The 13,569-nt window shown below is 34.8% G+C and overlaps 1 protein-coding gene across 1 annotated transcript in view; it reads right to left on the reverse strand.

The window, feature by feature from the left end:
• Positions 1-396: 396 nt before the first annotated feature.
• UFL1 (UFM1 specific ligase 1) overlaps positions 397-13,569 on the reverse strand; it is a 33,557-nt gene continuing 20,384 nt past the window's right edge. The window contains exons 12-19 of the mRNA XM_077774686.1: positions 11,364-11,480; positions 7,786-7,903; positions 6,211-6,377; positions 5,999-6,129; positions 4,349-4,429; positions 3,978-4,063; positions 3,263-3,443; positions 397-2,404 (exon numbers count right to left, since the gene is read on the reverse strand). Coding sequence (XP_077630812.1) covers positions 2,186-2,404; positions 3,263-3,443; positions 3,978-4,063; positions 4,349-4,429; positions 5,999-6,129; positions 6,211-6,377; positions 7,786-7,903; positions 11,364-11,480 — 1,100 coding nt within the window. The 3' untranslated portion in view covers positions 397-2,185. The remainder of the gene's footprint in view (positions 2,405-3,262; positions 3,444-3,977; positions 4,064-4,348; positions 4,430-5,998; positions 6,130-6,210; positions 6,378-7,785; positions 7,904-11,363; positions 11,481-13,569) is intronic.

A 13,569-nucleotide genomic window follows, 5' to 3' on the forward strand; every position in this document is an offset into this window, starting at 1 on the left:
ACTGATTTTGATAAGATCATTGTTCACTGGATCATTCTGATGGTGAGAAGTGGGTTTCCCTTGACTCTCCACACATGGTCTGGAAATGGAACACACGAATGCATTATCCCGATATCTCTAGTGTACCTGCAATAGTAGGAAGTGGCAGGTAGGAGTACAGTTGCACGTTTGCTGCCACGTAGCTAACTGAAAATGATTTACTCAGGGAAGATGGTTCATGAATGGCACACTTTCAAGAAATGAGACACTGACGACTATCGAACTATTTTTGTGTAAGAAAATATAATAACACCTTTAAAAAATATTCAGAAAAAGAATTTTAAAATGTAAATATGTTACATATAACATATGCATCAATTAATCCTAGTAGTAATTAAAATAATGGAAGCCTCAAAGTACCAGAAAATTTAATAGAAATAGACTTTATTTTTAATAACATTCTTAAATCTGCCCAGCAAGATCACAGCAGATAGCCATTTAAGAATTTTTATTTTATCAGTGAAATTAGATTTTTACATACAAAATCAGCTATGCCATTTTATTTTCAAAAACAATAAAAACTGTTCTTATTTACTGTGAAAAATATGAATCATTTTGTTAAATGCAGAAAGCTTATGTGATTCAAGACAAAATCATTTTCTTTTTATTTGCATGTTTGTCTCTCCTATTCTTATTCTTACAAATTAAGAAGGTCAGGATGATTTTATTTGCTTCATTGTCTATGACCTAGTTTGATACAAATGTGGATTACTCTGGTATCTGCTGAAACATAAATGGTAAGTTCTTAAAGACTGACTAAAACCTTAAGTTTGGTGTATAATGTTTTGAAAGCTGAATAAACAAAATTAAATGGAGATTTTGGTCACAGAGAATTTGTCATTTTTCTTCTTTTGCCCATATGAAAATACATTAATAGAAAATTATCTATCAGTGGAAAAACATTTTTAAATTTACATTACATTCCTATCAACTTTAATAATAATGTTTAGTTAGCAATTATATCAATTTCTTTCACTCAGTGTTAACACTGTCTGAATTAGAGTAGAGGTAGACTGATATTTGTATTCAAACATTTTGAAATATGAAGCTTTAAATGCCATATAAGGAATTATATAAAATAGTACTTTTTTAATATTTGAGATTTAACTTACTATTATATTCAAAATAAGTTTCTTTTTGATAATAATAAATTGTTGCTTAAGACTCATTTGCTTGAAATGATTACTCCAAGGAACTATTTTAGTTGCCTTTAACTACTAATAGTCTTTAGAAAACAAGAATGCCTATTTTCTTACATGGATTTCCGTTTTTGGAAAAAAAAAAGTTTCAATGACTTCAATGCACTTATAGATCCTCCTATAACAAAAAATTAGGTGCCAGAGTGACTACTGATATAAAAAATAACACTTAGAAATGCAAATTGGGTTGAAGAAAAATACTGTATTATATTTTTAGTTACTCTAATGTGACTTAGATCTATTAAGAAGTAATTTTTATCTTTTCTCTCACTCTTGTTAGTGGCTAGACCACAGCAATCTATGGGCCCCTCTTGTGTTTTTCTCCACCTGTAATGGTGTCCCTGAAACTGTCAACCACATAAAAGTTCACTCCTGTGGGGGCAATGGGAGGCCCTCTATCTGCCAGAAATAAAAAGCAGGGGCTTAGTAATAAAAAATTATTTTTTACAGATTTCTGTATTTTAGGTTTGAATCATTGTCTATTAATTTTAAAATACAGAATTTTTATTGTTGACACCAAAGGGTTTTTATTCTTTTTAAAAAAAACATGGCCACATTTTCAATTTTCACCTAATATGTGTATAAACGTAATAATGTCACTTGAAATCTAACAACACAATGAATGAGTCCTTTTCTAGAGATGAAAGATATCAGAACATTTATTCTTCATTTAGCATCTGAAAATAAAAATAAAACTGAAATGGTAATTTTTAGAATTATGATGTGAAAAAGAAATCTTCCATGGTTGAACCCAATTTATAAATTTTTTTTTTATAAGATTTACATTGAATACAACACTACTGTTTAGACTGAATTGTGAGGGGTGTGTGTGAGGGTGCATTACTGGGAGGAATTGAGGATTGTGAAGTGAATACTTTTTGGTAACCACTCACCTTATTAAACTCTGGGGAAAAATGTTTACCATATGACAAAGTAAATTAAGATCATTACTCTTCTGTCATAGATGATTTCCTGGATTTGAGAACAAGGTCTTTAATGGATGAAGAAAGTTCTTGAAGCTCTTTACGAGTAGTATTGGTGATATCTTCTTGTTCTTTGTCTATTTCATCACTCAAGGGATCATCTCCCTGGCCAGTCTTCTTATTCTGACTGACTAAATGTTTTACAACTAAACCTTGATACTTTACCAAAAGAGTATGCTGATCCTGTGAAAGAAGAAAGGAGAACAAAAGTTAACGAACATTGAATTAATTTTTTTTTTTTATGTTTTATTTCTTTCCAGGAGACAGAGAGAGAGACAGCATGAGCAGGGGAGGGTCAGAGAGAGAGGGAGTCACAGACTGAAACAGGCTCCAGGCTCTGAGCTGGCAGTCAGCACAGAGCTCGACACGGGGCTCGAACCCACGAACTGCGAGATCATGACCTAAGCGAAAGTCGGACGCTTAACTGACTAAGCCACCCAGGCGCCCCTGAATTAATTTTCTGTGGAACAAGCATGATTTTTTTCAACCCACACACATCTTTACAAATTATGGGCCATGTAAGTAGAAAGTTGAATCCAGCAAGCTCCTTGCTGGCAAGTTGACAGGTTAGGAGTGATAAAACATGAATACGGATCATTTTAACGTAAATCAACTTAGTTAGGTTCTGTCATTAGAGGTTAAGTCGAAGTGATATGGAAGTTCAAAGAAGCCAAATTACTTTTAGCTGAGAAGTTTCTCAGAAGAATCTGTGAAGGGTAAGACTTTTTGAACTGGTCCTTGAAGGACAGGTTGAATTCGCATAAACTGAAATGGAAGACTGGACTTTATTGTATCTCTTTTGAAAGGTTAAATTTTCAAACTCAGAATATTTCTTTACTACAGATCCTGTAGGATCCCCAAAGATTCTTAAGCTAGGCTGAGGTTTTAAAAATCAATTTTGTATCACTGTTCACATTATTGAACAGGAAATCACATTAACATGTTTTGTGACTTACTGTTCACGATGATTCATACCTATCCATTCAAACTCTTCAGAATCTAAAAGCTTTAAAAGTTTCGAGTGCATTGACAATGTAATACCTCCGGAATTTTACTGTTCAGAAAAGCGATGATCTGTGGGACACATCTTCCAGGTGCGTGGAGCATGCTGTGGGTTGAGAACTGGAACAGAAGGACTGATGTGAGATGCAGAATAAGAGCAGGGTCTTCTGTGACTTTGAGCTGTTCGGCCAGTGCTTGTCGATGCTGGAACAGTATCTGCCTAAACAAAAATAAAATCACAGAATCACACTATCATATTTTAACAAGGTCTCACCAATTTCACTCATTCCCTTCTGTATTCATTTTTAAGCCTCTCTAGTTAAATTATCTAGCTCCATAAGCATCTTAAGGGATATTTTAAATAGGAAACATAGATACACTTGACCCTAATAGTGTGGATAAATGAATATATGCTAAAAAAATGATAGAGAAAACTATGTAGCAGATACTCAAAGTATACTTTTCATTTTGGGTTGTAAAGGGTCAGATAGAAGTGCACTGATGCAAGTAAGTTTTCTATAAGGTCTCAAAGCTAACAAAGTTCCCAGCCTTGATCTACTATGGGATTAGGGAACCTTGCTACCCTATCAAAATGGGTCAGAGAGGGACACCTATGTATTGAATATGCTTAAAGGTATGCAGCCTTTGGATGCCAGAGTTCTCTGTGCAAGATCCAGATAGTCACCAACTTCAGATACGAAATATCACATGTCTAAGAATCTGTTAATAATGAAGATTAATTCAGTGTTGTTACCTTTCCCTTTTTTTGTCTCCCCTTTTCACCATAATATCACAAGCCTCTGCCGCAGAATCCAGACAGGAAAGAAAGTCTTCTATGCTCTGAAAAGGTATTTAATGCCATAATTTATTTTTATTAACAGGTTGTCCAAAGAAATACAGTCATTTAATAATGTTCTATAATTTTACACCCTAAATAAAATTTTTAAAAAGGTCATTTTGTTATTAAACATGACATTGTGATTTAGGACTAAAGAGGATAAAATGTCCCCAGCTTGTTCTTCCCTTTCACCTCCCAGGATTTAGTTTACAATTATTCCAGTAAAAATCTACTCAAAGGTCACAAATTCTAGCCCCATTATCTAAACAGAATCAAACTTTACTTACCTTTTCATTCAGAGAGCTATGGAGTTTTGTGAGAGCTACTTTGGTTTCTTCTGATAATTTACTTAAAATTTTTTTTCTTACCTATAAGGGGAAAAAATTCTTTTGGGATTGTGACTTTGACACATGGTGGATATAAGATCAAACAAGACAAAACAATGTATATTTGGTACTGCAATAGAATACTGAATAGAACTTACTTTGTTTTTGAGTTTTAGCTCTCAAACCAGGGAAAAAAACATGCCCAAAGCATTCTAATATCTGAGAGCTAGCCAACAGCCCGCCAGCCAATGAGGCTATATACAGCTCTGCTTCCCCCTTCTGGCCCAGCAATGCAAGAGGAAGATGCGCGGAGAGTAGTGGGGGGAAGGAGGGAGAGAGAACTTCATCTTGTGGGAAAAAGAGAATTTGAGACAAGATGGTACTCCCTCTCTTTTTCATTGGGGTGGGCAGAGTGTTTTTCCCTAATGGCAAGTGAAGGGGATCTCACTCTTGAATAAAGTTTAAGAATGCCCATAGACTAGAGAACTTGCTCTATGGATGGACAGCTGTTATACTATTTGGTGTGTGGCCTTTTCAGCACCACTGCCCACAAAGACGTGTCTCAAGAAGTGTGGTGGCATTCTTGACAGGTCTGATGGCCGTACCTAGTGTGAGATTTCTGGTGGAGGCCTACTGGAATGGCTTGGCCAGCAGGCCCTGAAAGTTACAGCGAGTCTCGGAAGACTAGGGCAACCTACTGACTCCCTGTCACATGTCACACCAAATCCTTCAGTAGACCCCGAAGGGCACAGGACAGGAACCCACATATTTCCCATAGGAAAGGTTGGCACAGAGGCAGGATACATGAACTGTCCAGGCATTTGGAGATTCACTGTCGAGGTAAAGGAGGAAGGGGGACAGTACTCTGCTGTGGTAGGAGGAAGAAATAACTATCTCTGTTTGGAAGTTTAGGGGGTGGTCTTTGCTATGAGAGCAAGTCACATGCTAAAAAACATCCCCCCAAACAACCTACACCATCTATGTGGCAACGGCCACATCATAAGAGACAACAGCATTGGACCTAGGTCATAACCAGTGATATGCAGTCATTCCTGTGAGGCACTTTTGCCCCTTTCATTTTTCCTAAATCTCAAACATTAAGTGGACATATAAAGGCAGAGAAGAAGTAGAGGAGGAGGAATATGAGGGACAGATCACACTTTTCCTTCTCTAGGCAACTGGGGGTCACTACTCTACCTTATATTTCAAGAAGGGAAGAAATTAATTTTGAATTTACTTTGTGATTATAATTTTAACAAATAAAACCGCAATTTATATAAATATTGAAAAGAGATGGTGCCACTAAATGAAAATGACTGTGGAGTTATGGGATCAGGCTAGACAGAGCACTGTTATGGGATTTGCAACTCAACAGGAAAAGGAGATGTGATACCATAACAATTAGGAAAAAAAAGAAGTGCTGATTCTAAAGTAATTAACCATTGTTACTTTCAACAGACCAATTTAAATTAAAAGTCTGATGGATGTTCTCCCTAAATACCCTTTCCTATATTTTACTTTCCTTTAGACTGTTTCTGATGTGAGAAAATAAAGCATGCTTTCAGTTCGAAACAAAACACATCAAGAACGGCAAGCAAATCACTATCATACTTCATTTGTAATGGTTGTAGGATCCTCTACTGCCATCATTAAATCCGAAGCTAAGAAGTTGAAAATGAGGTTAGTGATATCAGTGCACACGGTCTTCAGCAAATGCTTCGTAAGAGTAGTTTGCGTATCATCTGGAAAATAAAGGTGTCCTATTAAAATGAATGTCCAAGAACAATTATGAGAATCAATGGAAGAAACAGTACTAAATGTACCTGTAAAGAACTTCACACCCTTTTCAAAGAGCCGAATATTATTATATAAGTTTGAAACCTCTTCTTGCAAGTCCTTGATAGTGCGCTTTCGACCAGTTCCAGAGGCAGAAGAAGTTGAAGACATGAACACTGAACGCACCACCTCGAGGTAAGTTTTATTTAGAGGTCTGTGCACAAGATAAACATATTAAATTATTAAAAGTACTGGATTTATGCATATAAGAAATTTTGTTTCTATGAAAATAGGCCTTAAGAGAAGACCTCTATATTTTTTAAACAAACAAGATTAATTTGGAGACTAGTTCACAAGAATTTGTCCTCTAAGTCTAGGACCTATCATTTAAATGTATTATTTTCTCAATCTTAGAGTACTCAAAATTAATTGCACTAAAGACAGTAAGAATAGCAGTAACAGAAGCTTCATTGAAATTCAACTCAAAGTAGTTTTTAAAAGTTAATTTGGAGAATAGACTATAAATCTGTTCCCTATAAATCTGTTCAACTCAAAGTAGTTTTTAAAAGTTAATTTGGAGAATAGACTATAAATCTGTTGGGAATAACAAATTCTCAATTTCTAAAGTACTATAAAAAATAACATATTAAAAACTTTATGCTCAAAAACTCAGAATAGATTTTTAAAAAATTTTTATTAAAATTTTTTAAAATGTTTATTTTTGAGAGAGAGAGAGAGAGAGAGAGAGAGAGACACGGAATCTGAAACAGGCTCTAGGCTCTGAGCTGTCAGCACATAGCCCGATGCGGGGCTTGAACTCACGAACCATGAGATTATGGCCTGAGCCGAAGTCGGACGCTTAACCAACTGAGCCACCCAGGTGCCCCCCAGAATGGATTATTTTAAAAAAGTAATGGCAAATGCTTAGAAGTAATTATTCCATCTTTTTACATATGAAAAACATGATGATGTAATATATTCATGCACAAAAAATATTCAGTGAAATGAGAAACCTCACTACAAAAAGCTATATTCTAAATTCAACATTAAATGCACGGGGCTCTGGGACTTCATTTATAGCTTACACACTGGAACTAACTTGAAGGAAAATCACATTAGGTAGTAATGGTCAAGTTATACACAATTTCACTTCTGTAAAATAAATTTAGCTTGGCTCAATTACAAGCCAGTGCTGTCCAAATTTATTCTCTTTGAAGGCAGTTTGTTACTTTACTTCTCCCTAAAAGTGCACTGTTTACTCTCTGTCAAATCCAGATAGAAAATGGTCTTTTCTCTCTTTTAGATGTTACTTTTCATGCTATATTAGAGAGCAGCCAGCTATTATTTTGGTGTTTATCTCCCAACTAAGACTATAATATCAGTGAACAAGGATGCCTCCACACTCTTGCCTTTTATTTCCTATATTGTCTTGCCCAAAGCACTTACATGTTTGTTGAATTGAACAGCCTTTATAGGCAAACAAAAGCTGCAATTTAGTGACTATATTAAATTCTAAGCTTTGTAAAGACCTAAAATATATGTTTTCTATGATCTTGGTAAAAATTTTATTTAAAAACTCTAAATTTCTATCATAAAACAGAAAAAAATGTTTTTACACTTACTTTATTAAGTACTCAGCAAGTTCAGAAATAAACTCCTCAGGAGCATCTTGTACGTGTTTTCTTAAAACATCTTCAATCTCCTCCTGGAACATAAAAGTGATCTCTGGTTTCTTCTTTCCTGTAGTAGAAATGAGCAGTGGAAAAAACAACAAAAACATAAAACAACCTAAAAGCAAATAAGGTTCATCAACATATTTAATAAGATGGTAATTCATTCACTGCATACCACGAAAACTCTGCAATTGCCAATGTAACATAGAAATAACCCGTGAGAATAATTTTAAAAGATACATAGTGGCATTTCCTTTGAGTAATAATTTTCTAACTTCATTTCATGACTGTTTTCTGGGTCAATCAGAAAATAATAAAGATGTTTTCTCCCTAATCTAATGTGGATGATGCAAATAGTTGCAAATCAGGGAAAAAAGGAAAAAAAATCTTTTAAGAAAAGACAACTTCTTGGGGCACCTGGGTGACTCAGTAGGTTGGGCAGCCAACTTCAGCTCAGGTCATGATCTCACTGTTTGTGGGTGCGAGCCCTGCGTCGGGCTCTGTGCTGACAGCTCAGAGCCTGAAGCCTGCTTCTGATTCTGTGTCTCCCTCTCTCTCTGACCCTCCCCTGCTCATGCTGCCTCTCCCTATCTCTCAAAAATAAATAGATGTTAAAAATAATTTAAGAAAAGATAACTTCTCTGTTGAACAATGTATAATGAGCAGAATTTCTGGCTTTATAACAATGAATAGTCACTAAAAGTCAAATCATCCTTGTAAGTTACATAAGATCTTTAGGAAAAGTCTTTATAATCATGTGAACTACAACTCAAGTAGAATTAAGCTAAAAACTGTCATTGGGAAAAGCACTGGTGAAAAAAATCCTCACAATTTTACACTCATAATTATTTTTCTTATAAAAATAATTCTATACCCAGAAAAATTTGTATACAGCTAATGTAATGGAAATAATCGTTAACTGTGGAAATGGCATGCCTACTCATCGACTTGGTTAAGTACAGGTTGCAGACAAAGAAAGCTAACAATATTTCCATTATTAATTGTGAAAATATAAATGAGTATTTTCAGCTAAATTTGGTTATGTTAAAACCTTCTTAGAAATACAAACAAAAAACTAATAAAATAAAAAATAGCTCAAAAATCAATCTTCACTATGCATCAAGATCTAAGTAGTTGACATAGTTTTAGAACAGATAGACACACTGGAAGAGAAGGGTCTTTTTGAGATTTGCTATCCATTCCTGATCTTCCATATCAAATAGTTTCCTCTTTCTATGTTTGCTTCCAGCATGCATGTTACAAGTTATTAAACTATATTTCTATCTAGTAATCTTTCAGACTGAGTTGATGCTGTTTTTAGCTGAGAACCTGATTATGTTCCCCATTTCAGAGATTATCACACAATCCCTTTTCAAAAGCCCTGAAATTATATTTTTTAGGCAGAATGGTTTTACTACATTTATGGCTCCTCTCTATAATCTATGCACAAAAGAAGTAACACATGCCTCATTTAATAATTACTTATGGCTACCAGATACTATAGAAATATTTTATTAAATGCCCCTTCTGTCTCCCACACCTAGTACATCTGGGGAATAGAGAAATTCATTTATCAATGAAAAATTAAAGCCCATGTAAGTCAATCTTAATACTACTTAAAATAAGAACAGAACTAATAGTTTCTATGAAGATAGGTTTAAAGATTTTTTAAAAATGTTTATTTATATTTGAGAGCGAATGAGCGAGCAAGTTGGGAAGGGGCAGAGAGAGACAGAAACAGAATCTGCAGCAGGCTCCAGGCTCTCAGCTGTGAGCACAGAGCATGAAACAGGGCTCAAACCCATGAGCCATGAGATCATGACCTGAGCTGAAGTTGGATGCTTAACCAACTGAGCCATCCAGCTGCCCTGCTATGAAGACAGTTAATTAATATTGTTTTATGCATGTTGAGAACAGTAGCTATTTTTACCTATCTTAGAATACTTTAAAAATAGATCTTAAGCAAATATGCTATCACTAGTAGTAGCACACTACTAACAGCTGAAGCCACATCAACTGATTTCTATGCCTTCCGGCTCCAGCCCATACCAAATGAGCTCTGTGGAAGAAGTAAAATAAAAATATCAAATTATCATTATTTCAAAATTTTTTTCTTTTTACTGGGGAAAAGGAAGAGGAAGGTATCACAATTTCATTACATAAATTTATTTAAAACACAAACATAGAAGAATTATAACTTAGAAAAACTAACATGTGTCTTGCTAACAATACTGCACAATAACAAATCTTGGAGAAGGAAGCTGCATATGGTTACTTCTCCTTTTTAAACAGAAGCAACCAATACATAAGTGTTACCATAAAACTGAAACATGCATAAAATTAGTGTTTCCTACTTGAATATGCAGAAATCCACTTTTTATAAAATATTATAATATTTTTCGTTTTGCAAGGCAGTGGGAAACCATAAAAATGACTATGCAAGCCAAAACTGTGCAAGGTGTTCTTAATAAACAATGGGAAAATTTGATTGTTCTGTGACCTTTTAAAGATGTTTGTGGAAACATTAAAAGTTCTTACTGCTAGTTATGAATATAAAGGGAAATGAAAGAGAAAACTAACAATTTAGCATACTGTAATTTGGCTCATCAGAAACTCTTGAGCATGAAAGTGTTTTATTTCTTTGTAAGAAACTTACAAAAATAATCTGAAGAGCACTTGCTTCTTCTCATCCTGTGACTTCTAATCCAGAGCAAGCATCTTTTCTATGCCTTGGCAAATTGTCATACTCCTTTTCTTAAACTCTGGATTAGCTTATGGCATTTTATCCTTTGCTCTTTCAGTGTCATGAAACATCTCTGAGAATTCCTTTACTAGGAGGTTTTCTGCCAACCTCACCTCCTCTAAAACATTTTCATCCTTTCTGTCACGACCGCTTCCCATTTATGTCAGTAAACGCGCCTCTACCAAGCTCATCAGGTCGCATACTTGGTCTCTTGAGCAGGGCAATACCAACGTTCCCACAGTCAGCTACTTCTTCCCTAACATCATTTATTCCTGATTTATAGTTTATTTCCAGTGTTATCACTTTTCATTTCTTTGCTGCATTTTCATCTTTGTTGGCTGATTCCCTTGATTATCCATCTTGTAAAATGTCATATGTATTCACCACTGGGAGACAAGGAGGCAACACAATTATGTGATGTATTGTCTGCGCATAAAGTGAAGAAGAGAGGCATGGGGATCCGTCACTGACAACCTCTGAAATCAGCGATGTGACTATCATAGCTCATGATGCACCTGTGTTATTTGTGTGCCAATCTGTGGACTGAGGAGCCAGCAGCAAAGTTCATACTTCATGCAATTACTAACAGCTAATATATGCTGGTAACTAAAATATGAACCATGTTGTTGGGGGGCTGGTGTCATCAACTAAACTGTGGTAACTGAAATTTGTGTCCACGGAAACTGCAAAGTGAGGACTTCTTGTATGAGCATATACAGTACGCATCCTAAGAAAATGTTTAAAATCATGCACATACAAAGGAAGAGTACAATAAAGGACATACCAGTGTGAGATGACTCATCATCACTATCCTCTTCTTTTCTTCCTTTCTTCTTGATTTTTTTAATTTTGTACTCTCTGGCATTGCCACCACCACCTCCTCTCACACTTCCACTGCCCTCTGGTGGAAGAGGATACTCATTAGTCTTACCTAACTAAATTACCATTTTTAGAAAACAACACTATATTGTCATATTTAACTTTACAGCAGGACAAGAAAAGCCAAGTAATTAACTTTTCAGTGCTACTTAAGGATGGAGCTTCTTTATTACGAAGTTTTATAATACAGTCGATAAAAAATTAATAAAGTACAAAATCTCTTGAGTTTGCACAACTCAGATAGCTTACCTGCTCTAAATAGAGTCTCTTCCTCAGTCTCTTCTTCCTTCTCCAAAGACATCTCTTTTCTGTAGGTTTGTCTGGCTTTTTCTTGACTAAAACCCATTCCTTTACCTCTTCTTCTACCTTCCCCAAAAGAGATGTGCCCTCATTTGCTCATCTCTGTTACCACAGCATCATTAACATCTCCATTATGGTACTTCACAAATTGAATTACCTTTGGTTTTGTCTCCTTGGCTGAAAGATTATTACACCTTTTTACAGGAGACATCCTGAATCTTCCACCATGCAACAAGACAATGAACTTGAGAATAGGGAGCATGTCTCACTAAGGTTTGTATCCTTAGGGTTAAAGCAATGCTTGACACATTAACAGGTTGCTTGATACATGCTGACCATGAATATTAAATTGGGTAAGTAGAAAAACAGAGTTATCAATCACCTACTGGTAAATAAAAGTAATCTTACTGAGGTATTTCTCTGCCATTACATATTTACACTTAAAGTATGTATTCAACAAAATAGAATACTTCTCCAATAATGGTATTGAAATACTGAAAAATATTGAAAATATGTTTCTTCATAAAAGATTCATTTTCCAATAAAGTAAAATGACATATAAACTACAGACCTTTTTCTAAATCTGAAGTAGAATTCCTTTAAATTTCATCATGTCTTCTAATTTTAAGTTCTATTATTTTCCCTTGCTTTTAGGATAGAAAAATATAATTTTCAAAACACAAGTCTAAGGTAAATGTCCTTTTTACATTTGGTAATATATTTCTTATTAGGGAAGGCTTTTATATTTGACATTGTTCCATGCACTATACCTAACCTATTACAACATGATAGTACTTTCAGTGAGATGAAGATCAGAGAAGTCTGAATTTTTAGAAGGAAATAAAACAGACTAGCGATTCTGACATTAAGTACAACTAACTGATTAAAGTAAATTTATAAGTATATCTTCAAATAAAATGATGAAATATGCATGGCTGTGATACTACTATGATCTATTGGAGTAATTTACTGTATACGTTCCCCAGAAGAATACAGAGAAATTTCAAAGTATCAAATTGAAAGAGCTTGTAGAAAAATGTTTTTGAAGAGGAAAGAAATAATCTCAAAGAAACAGGAGTGAATTCCCACAACAAATAAAAACTGAAGTTTTTGTAACATATGTTCAAGAGCTTAAAAGGAATATAGATGAATACAAATTATTTATATATTTAATAAGCACTCATGGTATTTATTAATGAAATACATTGAGTATCAAATTTCTTTAACCTTGATATAGTGAAGATAAAATTGTTCCTACTATAAAAAGTATGGAAAATACATGTGCTACCTAGAATAATTTCCACTGACTTAATTTAAAAAAAGAAAGAAATAATATCTCCTTCGGAAATTCATTCATTCAATAAATATTTTCATAGCATCTAAAATATACCATCAAGTGTTCTAAGGATCAGGGAAACAAGAATGTATGAGATGGACAAGGCTTCCAAACAATAAAACGCACGACAGTGATAAAAGTGATGCAAAAAAGCCAGGAGATAATATGATGGAGAGTGGCCGTGTCTACTATTCCAGGTGGTGAAGGAGGCCTCTCTGAGGAACTGACATTTGAGGTGGAGTTTTGAATGACAAGAAATCAGTTCCCTGAAGTTCAGGAGAGAATATTCAGGTGGAAGGAAGAGCTAGTGGTAACCACAAACTTGCCAAATCTGAGATTCAAGAGAAAAGGCTACCTGGGCAGGAGCATAAAGGAAGGGTGAGGAGGTGAACCAGTGGAAGATGGCCAGGTCATGAAATTAACTTAGTCCTTAAAAGCAAAAAGAATATGTAATCACTAATATTTCCATTTTCAT

Source organism: Crocuta crocuta, unplaced genomic scaffold, assembly GCF_008692635.1.
Source record: "Crocuta crocuta isolate KB4526 unplaced genomic scaffold, BGI_CrCroc_1.0 scaffold247, whole genome shotgun sequence".
Lineage (NCBI taxonomy): Eukaryota > Metazoa > Chordata > Mammalia > Carnivora > Hyaenidae > Crocuta > Crocuta crocuta.